General features: G+C 46.5%; 1 protein-coding gene across 2 annotated transcripts in view; it reads right to left on the minus strand.

Annotated features, from left to right (window-relative positions):
• Nucleotides 1–14,736, minus strand: part of ddx47 (DEAD (Asp-Glu-Ala-Asp) box polypeptide 47) — a 39,208-nt gene that overhangs the window by 13,722 nt on the left and 10,750 nt on the right. Inside the window, exons 6-8 of one of the 2 annotated variants that reach the window (XM_081354317.1) lie at nt 1,512–1,583; nt 1,283–1,399; nt 1–41 (exon numbers count right to left, since the gene is read on the minus strand). The exon at nt 1–41 is cut by the window's left edge and continues 106 nt beyond it. In XM_081354317.1, coding sequence (XP_081210443.1) covers nt 1–41; nt 1,283–1,399; nt 1,512–1,583 — 230 coding nt within the window. The remainder of the gene's footprint in view (nt 42–1,282; nt 1,400–1,511; nt 1,584–14,736) is intronic. The other variant, XM_081354318.1, reaches the window with a different exon arrangement.

A 14,736-nucleotide genomic window follows, 5' to 3' on the forward strand; every position in this document is an offset into this window, starting at 1 on the left:
TTTCCGGCCAGTTCATTGAGGATAGAGACCAGGTAACAGTCCTAACACACACACAGACTCACACATGAGCGTTCATGAGGGCTGAAACACGTAGGGCTGGGTTTCGATTCAAATTTCAAGAATCGATTCGATTCCGATTCTCAAGATCTTGAATCGATTATCATTATTCGATTCGATTCGATCCGATTCGATCCGATCCGATCTTCGAGATTTAGATAATGGTTTTTGAAAAAAGCATTTTTTTCCAGCTGTTACCTGAATTACAGGACTGTAGTTATGCAACATATTGATACTATTATTATAGACATTCAACTGCAAATTAATGGAGTATTGGTGGTTGTAAAGAACAATCCCCCTTCCAGAGTGTTGATACAACTGCTTTCACAAACTTGCACTGGTGTAGACGACCGAGGACGCAGAGGTATATCAGCACCAGTAGACCGATTATTTAGACGCGAACCTGATGTATTATTAAAAATGACATTAAGAATTTTCCAAAAAGCTGCTATAGTTCAGATGCAAATGCACCTTTATTTTTTATTTTAATGATCAACATTTAGAACACATTTGTTCTAAGCCAGTGCAAATGTAAACAGATTGTTGGTTACTGGCTTCACAGTAAACAGAGTAGAGATGCGCGGATGGGCTATTACTTCAACCGCATCACAAAACTCATCCGTCCGCAGTCTCCGCACCATCGTTTTTGACCAATTTTCAAAACCGCACCCGCCCGCCATCCACTTAATGTATGCATACATAACATTTTTTATTTGATTGGTTAACCGCCCGCCACCCATCCGAATTTAATTAAAATATAATTTTTCGTCACGTCATCCGCCCGATCCACGGTTTATCCGCGGAGTCCGCGGCTGTAACCGCCAACCGCGCATCTCTACACAGAATGTAAATAAAATTTGAACTTACAAAACCTTTAGAAAACCTTTGCTTTTGTCAAGCTCGTTCTCTGCATTGCTTCTGAACCCGAAATGGTGTCAGATCGCAGCTTTGAGCGTTTCTGGAGTTTTCAAAGCAACCGCATGCTTAACGTTACTGACGTTGTTTTAATGTCCTTCCACCTCGCGCGCATGCGTGAATTCAATGACGCAGCAAGTTAAAGTTCACGGGGAAAATCGATCCTCTGAGTTACGGATCGATCTTTAGAAATTAATATGAAAATCGATTCAGAATCGGTGAATCGATTTTTTCAACACAGCCCTAGAAACACGTCTGATACACACGTCTGAGGAGAGTGACAACAGAAGGACGGAGGAGCTGAAGGAACCTTGTACTTTGATGGGATGAATATGTAGTACTGCTGCAGTTTGTCGACGGTGGCGTATTTGGTGGAAACGCTGCACTTGACGGGGTCCCGTAGAGCAGCTCGCTGAAGCTTCTGCACCTGAAACCAGTGAGACCAGAGCACATCAACAGACTGAAACCAGTGAGACCAGAGCACATCAACAGTCGCTCGACCGCATCAGCGGCCACTTCACACACATGCAGGCCTTTACCTTTTTAGTCATGGTGGCCGAAAACAGGAATGTGCGTCTGTCGCGCGGAATGACCTTCAGGACTTTATCCACCTGAAACACAAACACCTGAGCTCACCTTCTGTCATCATATCATTGAGCTCTATATACAGTTGTGATCAAAATTATTCATCCCCATTGCAAACCAGGATTATTGGCAAAATTAACAGACTTTCAGGTGTTTGCAATGAACAAATCAAGCAAAAGTGATATAGCTCAACACAAACTTTTCGAGTGGTTTACCCATATTCAACTGGAAATGCAACTTCTATTGACTTCTGCAGTCTCAAAATTATTCACCCCCTTCATGGCAAGCACCTTTAGCTCTTAGTAGATCATCTTTAGCTCTTAGTAGATCAGTCTTCTGCTGTTCCGAGCTGCTGCAAGCGAGATGTAGAGCCAGTCAGCAGCTTCTGAGGGATCTGAGCCCATTCCTCATGAGCAATGGCTATTATTGGGCTTGTGTTCTGCAAGCGCCTTCTTCAAATCCCACCAGAGATGTTCTATGGGGTTCGAGTCAGGAGACTGTGATGCCGCTGTATCTCCCAGGACTTCTTCTGCAACTAAGCCTTGCTGGAATCTGAGGAATGCTTGGGATCATTGTCCTGTTGAAGGCCCAAGCGTCATCTTCCTCACTGACGGCATGATGTTTTCTCCCAGGATCTCCTGATACTTCAGTGACTCCATCTCTCCTTCCACTCGCTGCAGGTTTCCAGAGCCGGAGGATATACATCAGCCGAGAGCATCACAAGCTCCTCATGCTGAACTGTAGACGAGAGCATCACAAGCTCCTCATGCTGAACTGTAGACGAGAGCATCACGAGCTCCACATGCTGAAGTGTAGACAGAGTTCTTCACAGCTGATGCCTCATTCTTCTTCCTCCAGACACACCGCTGATCCACAGGGACGAACAGCTCCAGTTTTGCTTCATCGCTCCACAGAACAGAAACCCAAAGCTTCTGTGGCTTATTTATATGATTTTCAGCTCTTTTCATAGTGCGTTAGGGTCAGTAGTGGTGTAGTCTTTGGGTCAGTAGTGGTGTAGTCTTGGGGTCAGTAGTGGTGTAGTCTTGGGGTCAGTAGTGGTGTAGTCTTGGGGTCAGTAGTGGTGTAGTCTTGGGGTCAGTAGTGGTGTAGTCTTGGGGTCAGTAGTGGTGTAGTCTTGGGGTCAGTAGTGGTGTAGTCTTGGGGTCAGTAGTGGTGTAATCTTGGGGTCAGTAGTGGTGTAGTCTTGGGGTCAGTAGTGGTGTAGTCTTGGGGTCAGTAGTGGTGTAGTCTTGGGGTCAGTAGTGGTGTAGTCTTGGGGTCAGTAGTGGTGTAGTCTTGAGGTCAGTAGTGGTGTAGTCTTGGGGTCAGTAGTGGTGTAGTCTTTGGGTCAGTAGTGGTGTAGTCTTGGGGTCAGTAGTGGTGTAGTCTTGGGGTCAGTAGTGGTGTAGTCTTGGGGTCAGTAGTGGTGTAGTCTTGGGGTCAGTAGTGGTGTAGTCTTGGGGTCAGTAGTGGTGTAGTCTTGGGGTCAGTAGTGGTGTAGTCTTGGGGTCAGTAGTGGTGTAGTCTTGAGGTCAGTAGTGGTGTAGTCTTGGGGTCAGTGGTGGTGTAGTCTTTGGGTCAGTGGTGGTGTAGTCTTGGGGTCAGTAGTGGTGTAGTCTTGGGGTCAGTAGTGGTGTAGTCTTGGGGTCAGTAGTGGTGTAGTCTTGGGGTCAGTAGTGGTGTAGTCTTGGGGTCAGTAGTGGTGTAGCCCTGCTGCCTTGCAGGTTAGTCTATTGAGATCAAGGCTACGGGAGCATACCCTGAGAGGAAAAAGCATGTGTCGGAGGCGCACATTAGGCTGTCTCCTGACAGTCGGAAGTTCCAGCAGCCTCCTGCAACTATATTTTGGAACTGGTCGTCTTGGGTCACCCATGCCACCGGGATATTCCAAACTATGGTGAAGATAGTGTTACTGGGGCCTGTGCACCCCCTATGGCACTTTAAAAACTTTCCCTTTGCGCAGGTCTCCACCTCTGACCACGGTGTAAAATACTCTGATCTCATATTTGGTTGAAGTCTGGCGGCGATGGGGTATCTGGTGACGGGAGCAGGGAAGAATGGCCTGGAAGCTTCTAGCTAGAACTCTACACGGCAGCGGCATGGGGTATATGGTCGCTAGCAGCTTGGATTGAGTGGATGCTGCTTTCGGCAGCCCCCCGTGCGACTGAGCAGCCCTATTTAGGGGCCACACTGCTCACCCTATTTGGGAAGGGCCTAGAAAAGGTGGCCTAAAAATTGCCCACTCTACAATCTCCTGGGTAGGTTACCGCGCCTACTGGGAATTCCAACTTGCGGTCGAAATAAGAAAATAATTCCTTTTAAATTGGCAACATGGAATGTCAGGACTCTCCTGGACAATGAGGGTAACAGACCTCATAGGAGGACTGCACTGATCTCTGAGGAACTGAAGCGCTATAATGTGGATATCGCTGCCCTTAGTGAGACAAGGCTGCTGGGTGAAGGCTCGCTGAAAGAAGAGAGAGGAGGATACACCTTCTTCTGGAGAGGCTATCCCCCTGGTAACAAGCATCAGCACGGTGTGGGAATGGCAATCAAGAACAGTCTCCTGCCCTGTCTCACTGAAACACCAATCGGAGTAAGTGAGAGGTTGATGACCCTCCGTATCCCCCTAGCAAAAGCACGCTATGCTACTCTACTAAGTGCATACGCGCCCACGTTACCATCAGATGACAGTGTGAAGGATGGATTCTATCAGCTATTAGATGACACCCTTCAGCGTATCCCTAGGAATGATAAGATATTCCTTCTGGGTGATTTTAATGCTAGGGTGGGAAGAAATAACGATTTATGGCGTGGAAAAATGGGTAGACATGGTGTTGGGCAGGTGAATGCAAATGGTCTTAGGCTGCTAACACTCTGCGCAGAGCATGACCTCACTATTACCAACACATTGTTTCAGCAGAAAACCAAATATAAAACATCTTGGATGCATCCACGATCTAAGCACTGGCATCTGATTGACTATGTCATAGCAAGACGTGCTGACATTAGTGATGTTCTGTTGACCCGGGCCATGAGAGGTGCAGAGTGTTGGACGGATCACCGCTTGATTATTACCAAGCTCCATTTCAAAGTGTGCCCCCCACAGCGTCTCAGGAAATCCACCAAAAAGCAACTGAATTGTGCTATGCTAAAGTCAGCTTCACCAAGGAATAGGCTACGGCGTTCAATAGGTATGAGGTCATCAGAGTGTGAGTCCATTCTGTGTTCTGATTACACCATAGATCAGAAATGGGCATCCATTGCCTTAATGTTACATGAAACGGCAGTCGATTCTATAGGCTACAAAACCAGAAAACATCAGGACTGGTTTGATGAGAACTCTGATGCCATCATTTCCATGCTGGAAACTAAGCGCAGAGCATACAGGGCTTTCATCAGCTGCCCTGCATCCACCATCCTTCGGCAGCAATGGCAAACAGCACGCAAGGAGGTACAGACAACTTTACGTACTCTACAGAATTCATGGTGGTTGAACAAGGCTCAAGAAATTCAATCATATGCTGATAAGAACGATATGTATAACTTCTACAACTCTTTAAAAGTCATATATGGACCTAGGCATTGTTCTATTACACCTTTAAAAGCAGCAGATGGACTAACAATTTTAAAAGACAGGAAACAGATCTTGGCACGGTGGGCTGAATATTTTGAAGTTCTCCTTAACCATCAGTCACCAATTGATCATTCCATCTTGAAGGAGCTACCAAATCGACCACCTATCCAAGCCCTTGATTATCTTCCAACATTTCTAGAGGTGCTAGCAGCGATCAACTCCCTCAAAGATAATAAGTCCCCTGGCAATGATGGCATCCCATCGGAGCTCCTTAAACAGGGTGGCTACCTGTGTACCAGGATGATTCATCAATACATCCTGCAGGTCTGGGAACAGGAGTGTGTCCCTCAACAATGGAGAGATGCAAACATTGTCACTTTATATAAAAACAAGGGTGAAAAATCTATTTGTAGCAACAGGTGAGGTATATCGCTGCTAGCAGTCGCAGGTAAGGTCCTGGCAAAAATCATGCTACGTAGGCTGGTGGAAAACCTAACCATTTGTTGCCAGAGTCACAGTGTGGCTTCAGAAAGAATCGGAGTACTGTGGACATGATTTTCACAGTGAGACAGCTCCAAGAAAAATGCCGTGAACAACATCAGGACCTCTTCATGGCATTTGTCGATCTCTCCAAAGCATTCGACACTGTGAATCGAGAGCTGCTCTGGGACATCTTAACAAAATTTGGCTGTCCAAAAAAGTTTTGTAACATCCTGTCACAGTTCCATGAAGGGATGGTAGCTCGTGTGACCACAGGTGGTCAGGAGTCAGAACCTTTTGGAGTACGCACTGGGGTAAGACAAGGATGTGTGCTGGCACCGGTACTTTTTAATATCTACCTCCTTTGTGTCACAAAGCTTCTGTACGATAAGCTTGAAAGCAGTATTGGGATCAAGGTTGACTTCAGGTTGGATGGAAATCTCTTTAATATTCGAAGGTTCCAGGCCGCCACTAAGATCTCAGTAATGCGGATCCTTGAGTTGCAGTATGCTGACGACTGCGTGTTCGTGGCACATACCCCAGAAGACCTGCAAATTATCCTTGATGCTGCTGTGAAGACCTATAGCAGATTGGGTTTGTCAGTTAATACCACCAAAACTGAAGTGATATGCCAATGGAGGCTTTACCCTCCACCTACCATGCCTGTTTTTACCATAGAACAACAACCACTTACAATAGTGCCATCCTTTAAGTATCTAGGCAGCATTGTATCAGAGGACTGCAATCTCGATTACGAAATAAATAATCGGATAAGGCAAGCTTCTGCAGCCTTTGGCAAACTTCGACGCAAGGTCTTTCAAAATAAGCACCTTCAATTGGGCACTAAAGTTACCATCTATAAAGCTGTGTGCATCACCACTCTTCTTTACAGCTGTGAAGCCTGGGTCATATACAGCCATCACCTAAGATTGCTGGAGCGTTTCCATATAAGGTGTTTGCAGCGAATCTTGGGGATCACATGCTATGACCATGTACCACATTCTGAAGTGCTTGCTAGAACAAACTGCAAGAGTATGGAGGCAACAGTCACTGAACATCAACTACGCTGGCTGGGGCATGTTATTAGGATGCCTCAAGATCGTCTACCACGACAAATACTTTATGGTCAGCTGCACCATGGCCGCAGTTCTGCAGGGGGTCAGAAAAAGCGGTACAAAGACCAACTAAAAACATCACTAGTAAAGTGTCAAATTAATCCATCATGCCTTGAGGAATTCGCAGCAAACCGAACCACCTGGAAGCAGCTCTGCCACACAGGAATAGTGCAGCTGGAATCGGAGAGGAATATAAGGAAACAACAAAAAAGACTACGGAGACATGCAACCATGTCTGCCTCTACAAACTCAGACTTCACATGCCCAATATGTAATAAAATTTGTGGATCAAGGATTGGACTCTACAGTCATAAAAGAGTACACCGCAAATGAAGTGGAATGTCATCATCGGATACGATGGACTATCAAGAGAGAGAGAGAGTCTTGGGGTCAGTAGTGGTGTAGTCTTGGGGTCAGTAGTGGTGGACTTTGGGTCAGCGGTGGTGTAGTCTTGGGGTCTGTAGTGGTGGTCTTTGGGTCAGCGGTGGTGTGGTCTTGGGGTCAGTAGTGGTGTAGTCTTGGGGTCAGCGGTGGTGTAGTATTTGGGTCAGCGGTGGTGTAGTCTTTGGGTCAGCGGTGGTGTAGTCAGTAGTGGTGTAGTCTTTGGGTCAGTAGTGGTGTAGTCAGTAGTGGTGTAGTCTGTGGGTCAGTGGTGGTGTAGTATTTGGGTCAGCGGTGGTGTAGTCTTTGGGTCAGCGGTGGTGTAGTCTTTGGGTGGTGTAGTCTTGGGGTCAGTGGTGATGTAGTCTTTGGGTCAGTGGTGGTGTAGTCTTGGGGTCAGTGGTGGTGTAGTCTTGGAGTCAGTAGTGGTGTATTCAGTAGTGGTGTAGTCTTTGGGTCAGTAGTGGTGTAGTCTTTGGGTCAGTGGTGGTGTAGTCTTGGAGTCAGTGGTGGTGTAGTCTTTGGGTCAGTGGTGGTGTAGTCTTTGGGTCAGTGGTGGTGTATTCAGTAGTGGTGTAGTCTTTGGGTCAGTAGTGGTGTAGTCTTTGGGTCAGTGGTGGTGTAGTCTTGGAGTCAGTGGTGGTGTAGTCTTTGGGTCAGTGGTGGTGTAGTCTTTGGGTCAGTGGTGGTGTAGTCTTGGGGTCAGTAGTGGTGTAGTCTTGGGGTCAGCGGTGGTGTAGTCTTGGAGTCAGTAGTGGTGTATTCAGTAGTGGTGTAGTCTTTGGGTCAGTAGTGGTGTAGTCTTTGGGTCAGTGGTGGTGTAGTCTTGGAGTCAGTGGTGGTGTAGTCTTTGGGTCAGTGGTGGTGTAGTCTTTGGGTCAGTGGTGGTGTAGTCTTGGGGTCAGCGGTGGTGTAGTCTTGGAGTCAGTAGTGGTGTATTCAGTAGTGGTGTAGTCTTTGGGTCAGTAGTGGTGTAGTCTTTGGGTCAGTGGTGGTGTAGTCTTGGAGTCAGTGGTGGTGTAGTCTTTGGGTCAGTGGTGGTGTAGTCTTTGGGTCAGTGGTGGTGTAGTCTTGGGGTCAGCGGTGGTGTAGTCTTGGAGTCAGTAGTGGTGTATTCAGTAGTGGTGTAGTCTTTGGGTCAGTGGTGGTGTAGTCTTTGGGTCAGTGGTGGTGTAGTCTTGAGGTCAGTAGTGGTGTAGTCAGTAGTGGTGTATTCAGTAGTGGTGTAGTCTTTGGGTCAGTGGTGGTGTAGTCTTTGGGTCAGTGGTGGTGTAGTCTTGAGGTCAGTAGTGGTGTAGTCTTTGGGTCAGTGGTGGTGTAGTCTTTGGGTCAGTGGTGGTGTAGTCTTTGGGTCAGTGGTGGTGTAGTCTTTGGGTCAGTGGTGGTGTAGTCTTGGAGTCAGTAGTGGTGTATTCAGTAGTGGTGTAGTCTTTGGGTCAGTGGTGGTGTAGTCTTTGGGTCAGTGGTGGTGTAGTCAGTAGTGGTGTAGTCAGTAGTGGTGTAGTCAGTAGAGGTATAGTCAGTAGTGGTGTAGTCTTCGGGTCAGTAGTGGTGTAGTCAGTAGTGGTGTAGTCAGTAGTGGTATAGTCTTTGAGTCAGTAGTGGTGTAGTCTTCGGGTCAGTAGTGGTGTAGTCAGTAGTGGTGTGGTCAGTAGTGGTGTGGTCAGTAGTGGTGTAGTCAGTAGTGGTGTAGTCAGTAGTGGTGTAGTCAGTAGTGGTGTAGTCAGTAGTGGTGTAGTCTTGGGGTCAGTAGTGGTGTAGTCTTTGGGTCAGTAGTGATGTAGTCAGTAGTGATGTAGTCAGTAGTGGTGTAGTCAGTAGTGGTGTAGTCTTGGGGTCAGTGGTGGTGCAGTCTTTGGGTCAGTAGTGGTGTAGTCAGTAGTGGTGTAGTCAGTAGAGGTATAGTCAGTAGTGGTGTAGTCTTCGGGTCAGTGGTGGTGTAGTCTTTGGGTCAGTGGTGGTGTAGTCTTTGGGTCAGTGGTGGTGTAGTCTTTGGGTCAGTGGTGGTGTAGTCTTTGGGTCAGTAGTGGTGTATTCAGTAGTGGTGTAGTCTTTGGGTCAGTGGTGGTGTAGTCTTTGGGTCAGTGGTGGTGTAGTCAGTAGTGGTGTAGTCAGTAGTGGTGTAGTCAGTAGAGGTATAGTCAGTAGTGGTGTAGTCTTCGGGTCAGTAGTGGTGTAGTCAGTAGTGGTGTAGTCAGTAGTGGTGTAGTCAGTAGTGGTATAGTCTTTGAGTCAGTAGTGGTGTAGTCTTCGGGTCAGTAGTGGTGTAGTCAGTAGTGGTGTAGTCAGTAGTGGTGTGGTCAGTAGTGGTGTAGTCAGTAGTGGTGTGGTCAGTAGTGGTGTAGTCAGTAGTGGTGTAGTCAGTAGTGGTGTAGTCAGTAGTGGTGTAGTCAGTAGTGGTGTAGTCAGTAGTGGTGTAGTCTTTGAGTTCTGGCATTTAGTACGAGCTCTACTGTGCAGATGAAACCTCAGAGCCTGTGGCCACCCAGGGTTGCTGTGGGTCTTCTGCAGTCACTCGAGGGTTTTCTGATCGTCCAGGTAGAGTAATCACTGTTCCATCACTTCCAACGGTGTCTCGAGGAACATTTAGTGCCTTCGCTATCTTTCTGTATCCTGCTCCTTGTTTGTGAAGGGCGATGAAATCTTCTCTTTACTTAATGGACCATTCTTCTGGCATGCAGTCAAATGTGACACTCCACAAACCTCACCAGTTCAGATATGTCATGTGTTTTAGCTCTAGCACGCCTGCTGCCGCTAATGAAGCCCTTGATGAGCGAGACGACCCCTGTTCTGCAGATCTGGGCTAATGAAGCCCTTGATGAGCGAGACGACCCCTGTTCTGCAGATCTGCGCTGGTCTGAGGGAGTCTATCCAGGGGGTGAATAACTCTGAGACTGCAGAAGTCATTAAAAGTTCCATTTTCAGTTAAATTTGGGGAAACCACTCAGAACATTAGTTGTGTAGAGCTATTCACTTACTTCTGCTTGATTTGTTCATTGCAAACAGCTGAAAGTCTGCACATTCTGCCAATAAACCTGATTTGCAATGGGGGTTTAATAATTTTGATTACAACTGTATAATATATATATATAGTGGTATGAGTGTGAGTTGTTCTGTGAGTGAGTGTGTGTTGTTCTGTGAGTGAGTGTGTGTTGTTCTGTGAGTGAGTGTGTGTTGTTCTGTGAGTGTGTGTGTGTTGTTCTGTGAGTGAGTGTGAGTTGTTCTGTGAGTGAGTGTGTGTTGTTCTGTGAGTGAGTGTGTGTTGTTCTGTGAGTGTGTGTGAGTTGTTCTGTGAGTGAGTGTGAGTTGTTCTGTGAGTGAGTGTGTGTTGTTCTGTGAGTGAGTGTGTGTTGTTCTGTGAGTGAGTGTGTGTTGTTCTGTGAGTGTGTGTGTGTTGTTCTGTGAGTGAGTGTGTGTTGTTCTGTGAGTGAGTGTGTGTTGTTCTGTGAGTGAGTGTGTGTTGTTCTGTGAGTGTGTGTGTGTTGTTCTGTGAGTGAGTGTGTGTTGTTCTGTGAGTGTGTGTGTGTTGTTCTGTGAGTGAGTGTGTGTTGTTCTGTGAGTGAGTGTGTGTTGTTCTGTGAGTGAGTGTGTGTTGTTCTGTGAGTGTGTGTGTTGTTCTGTGAGTGAGTGTGTGTTGTTCTGTGAGTGAGTGTGTGTTGTTCTGTGAGTGTGTGTGTGTTGTTCTGTGAGTGAGTGTGTGTTGTTCTGTGAGTGAGTGTGTGTTGTTCTGTGAGTGTGTGTGTGTTGTTCTGTGAGTGAGTGTGTGTTGTTCTGTGAGTGAGTGTGTGTTGTTCTGTGAGTGAGTGTGTGTTGTTCTGTGAGTGAGTGTGTGTTGTTCTGTGAGTGAGTGTGTGTTGTTCTGTGAGTGAGTGTGTGTTGTTCTGTGAGTGTGTGTGTGTTGTTCTGTGAGTGTGTGTGTGTGTTGTTCTGTGAGTGTGTGTGTGTGTTGTTCTGTGAGTGTGTGTGTGTTGTTCTGTGAGTGAGTGTGTGTTGTTCTGTGAGTGAGTGTGTGTTGTTCTGTGAGTGAGTGTGTGTTGTTCTGTGAGTGAGTGTGAGTTGTTCTGTGAGTGAGTGTGTGTTGTTCTGTGAGTGAGTGTGTGTTGTTCTGTGAGTGTGTGTGTGTTGTTCTGTGAGTGAGTGTGTGTTGTTCTGTGAGTGAGTGTGTGTTGTTCTGTGAGTGAGTGTGTGTTGTTCTGTGAGTGTGTGTGTGTTGTTCTGTGAGTGAGTGTGTGTTGTTCTGTGAGTGAGTGTGTGTTGTTCTGTGAGTGAGTGTGAGTTGTTCTGTGAGTGAGTGTGTGTTGTTCTGTGAGTGAGTGTGTGTTGTTCTGTGAGTGTGTGTGTGTTGTTCTGTGAGTGAGTGTGTGTTGTTCTGTGAGTGTGTGTGTGTTGTTCTGTGAGTGAGTGTGTGTTGTTCTGTGAGTGAGTGTGAGTTGTTCTGTGAGTGTGTGTGTGTGTGTGTTGTTCTGTGAGTGTGTGTGTGTTGTTCTGTGAGTGTGTGTGTGTTGTTCTGTGAGTGAGTGTGTGTTGTTCTGTGAGTGAGTGTGAGTTGTTCTGTGAGTGTGTGTGTGTGTTGTTCTGTGAGTGAGTGTGAGTTGTTCTGTGAGTGAGTGTGTGTTGTTCTGTGAGTGTGTGTGTGTTGTTCTGTGAGTGAGTGTGTGTTGTTCTGTGAGTGAGTGTGTGTTGTTCTGTGAGTGTGTGTGTGTTGTTCTGTGAGTGAGTGTGAGTTGTTCTGTGAGTGAGTGTGTGTTGTTCTGTGAGTGTGTGTGTGTTGTTCTGTGAGTGAGTGTGTGTTGTTCTGTGAGTGTGTGTGTGTTGTTCTGTGAGTGAGTGTGAGTTGTTCTGTGAGTGTGTGTGTGTGTGTGTGTTGTTCTGTGAGTGTGTGTGTGTTGTTCTGTGAGTGTGTGTGTGTTGTTCTGTGAGTGAGTGTGTGTTGTTCTGTGAGTGAGTGTGTGTTGTTCTGTGAGTGTGTGTTGTTCTGTGAGTGTGTGTGTGTTGTTCTGTGAGTGTGTGTGTGTGTGTGTTGTTCTGTGAGTGTGTGTGTGTTGTTCTGTGAGTGAGTGTGTGTTGTTCTGTGAGTGTGTGTGTGTTGTTCTGTGAGTGTGTGTGTGTGTGTGTTGTTCTGTGAGTGTGTGTGTGTTGTTCTGTGAGTGTGTGTGTGTTGTTCTGTGAGTGAGTGTGTGTTGTTCTGTGAGTGAGTGTGTGTTGTTCTGTGAGTGAGTGTGTGTTGTTCTGTGAGTGAGTGTGTGTTGTTCTGTGAGTGTGTGTGTGTTGTTCTGTGAGTGTGTGTGTGTGTTGTTCTGTGAGTGTGTGTGTGTTGTTCTGTGAGTGAGTGTGTGTTGTTCTGTGAGTGAGTGTGTGTTGTTCTGTGAGTGAGTGTGTGTTGTTCTGTGAGTGAGTGTGTGTTGTTCTGTGAGTGAGTGTGAGTTGTTCTGTGAGTGAGTGTGTGTTGTTCTGTGAGTGTGTGTTGTTCTGTGAGTGAGTGTGTGTTGTTCTGTGAGTGTGTGTGTGTTGTTCTGTGAGTGAGTGTGTGTTGTTCTGTGAGTGTGTGTGTGTGTTGTTCTGTGAGTGTGTGTGTGTTGTTCTGTGAGTGAGTGTGTGTTGTTCTGTGAGTGAGTGTGTGTTGTTCTGTGAGTGAGTGTGTGTTGTTCTGTGAGTGAGTGTGTGTTGTTCTGTGAGTGAGTGTGAGTTGTTCTGTGAGTGAGTGTGTGTTGTTCTGTGAGTGAGTGTGTGTTGTTCTGTGAGTGAGTGTGTGTTGTTCTGTGTGTGAGTGTGTGTTGTTCTGTGAGTGAGTGTGTGTTGTTCTGTGAGTGAGTGTGTGTTGTTCTGTGAGTGAGTGTGTGTTGTTCTGTGAGTGAGTGTGTGTTGTTCTGTGAGTGTGTGTGTGTGTGTTGTTCTGTGAGTGTGTGTGTGTTGTTCTGTGAGTGAGTGTGTGTTGTTCTGTGAGTGAGTGTGTGTTCTGTGAGTGTGTGTGTGTTGTTCTGTGAGTGTGTGTGTGTTGTTCTGTGAGTGTGTGTGTGTTGTTCTGTGAGTGAGTGTGTGTTGTTCTGTGAGTGAGTGTGTGTTGTTCTGTGAGTGAGTGTGTGTTGTTCTGTGAGTGAGTGTGTGTTGTTCTGTGAGTGAGTGTGTGTTGTTCTGTGAGTGAGTGTGAGTTGTTCTGTGAGTGAGTGTGTGTTGTTCTGTGAGTGAGTGTGTGTTGTTCTGTGAGTGAGTGTGTGTTGTTCTGTGTGTGAGTGTGTGTTGTTCTGTGAGTGAGTGTGTGTTGTTCTGTGAGTGTGTGTGTTGTTCTGTGAGTGAGTGTGTGTTGTTCTGTGAGTGAGTGTGAGTTGTTCTGTGAGTGTGTGTGTTGTTCTGTGAGTGAGTGTGTGTTGTTCTGTGAGTGAGTGTGTGTTGTTCTGTGAGTGAGTGTGTGTTGTTCTGTGAGTGAGTGTGTGTTGTTCTGTGAGTGAGTGTGTGTTGTTCTGTGAGTGAGTGTGTGTTGTTCTGTGAGTGTGTGTGTGTGTTGTTCTGTGAGTGTGTGTGTGTTGTTCTGTGAGTGAGTGTGTGTTGTTCTGTGAGTGAGTGTGTGTTCTGTGAGTGTGTGTGTGTTGTTCTGTGAGTGTGTGTGTGTTGTTCTGTGAGTAAGTGTGTTGTTCTGTGTGTGAGTGTGTGTTGTTCTGTGAGTGAGTGTGTGTTGTTCTGTGAGTGAGTGTGTGTTGTTCTGTGAGTGAGTGTGTGTTGTTCTGTGAGTGAGTGTGTGTTGTTCTGTGAGTGTGTGTGTGTGTTGTTCTGTGAGTGTGTGTGTGTTGTTCTGTGAGTGAGTGTGTGTTGTTCTGTGAGTGAGTGTGTGTTCTGTGAGTGTGTGTGTGTTGTTCTGTGAGTGAGTGTTGTTCTGTGAGTGAGTGTGTTGTTCTGTGAGTGTGTGTTGTTCTGTGAGTGAGTGTGTGTTGTTCTGTGAGTGAGTGTGTGTTGTTCTGTGAGTGAGTGTGAGTTGTTCTGAGTGAGTGAGTGTGTGTTGTTCTGTGAGTGAGTGTGTGTTGTTCTGTGAGTGAGTGTGTGTTGTTCTGTGAGTGTGTGTTGTTCTGTGAGTGAGTGTGTGTTGTTCTGTGAGTGAGTGTGTGTTGTTCTGTGAGTGAGTGTGTGTTGTTCTGTGAGTGAGTGTGTGTTGTTCTGTGAGTGTGTGTGTGTGAGTGTGTGTGTGTTGTTCTGTGAGTGAGTGTGAGTTGTTCTGTGAGTGAGTGTGTTGTTCTGTGAGTGAGTGTGTGTTGTTCTGTGAGTGAGTGTGTGTTGTTCTGTGAGTGTGTGTGTGTGTGTGTTGTTCTGTGAGTGTGTGTGTGTGTTGTTCTGTGAGTGTGTGTGTGTGTGTGTTGTTCTGTGAGTGTGTGTTGTTCTGTGAGTGAGTGTGTGTTGTTCTGTGAGTGAGTGTGTGTTGTTCTGTGAGTGAGTGTGTGTTGTTCTGTGAGTGAGTGTGTGTTGTTCTGTGAATGAGTGTGTGTTGTTCTGTGAGTGAGTGTGTGTTGTTCTGTGAGTGAGTGTGAGTTGTTCTGTGAGTGAGTGTGTGTTGTTCTGTGAGTGAGTGTGTGTTGTTCTGTGAGTGTGTGTGAGTTGTTCTGTGAGTGAGTGTGTGTTGTTCTGTGAGTGTGTGTGAGT

This window comes from Scardinius erythrophthalmus, assembly GCF_964197995.2.
Source record: "Scardinius erythrophthalmus genome assembly, chromosome: 1".
NCBI lineage: Eukaryota > Metazoa > Chordata > Actinopteri > Cypriniformes > Leuciscidae > Scardinius > Scardinius erythrophthalmus.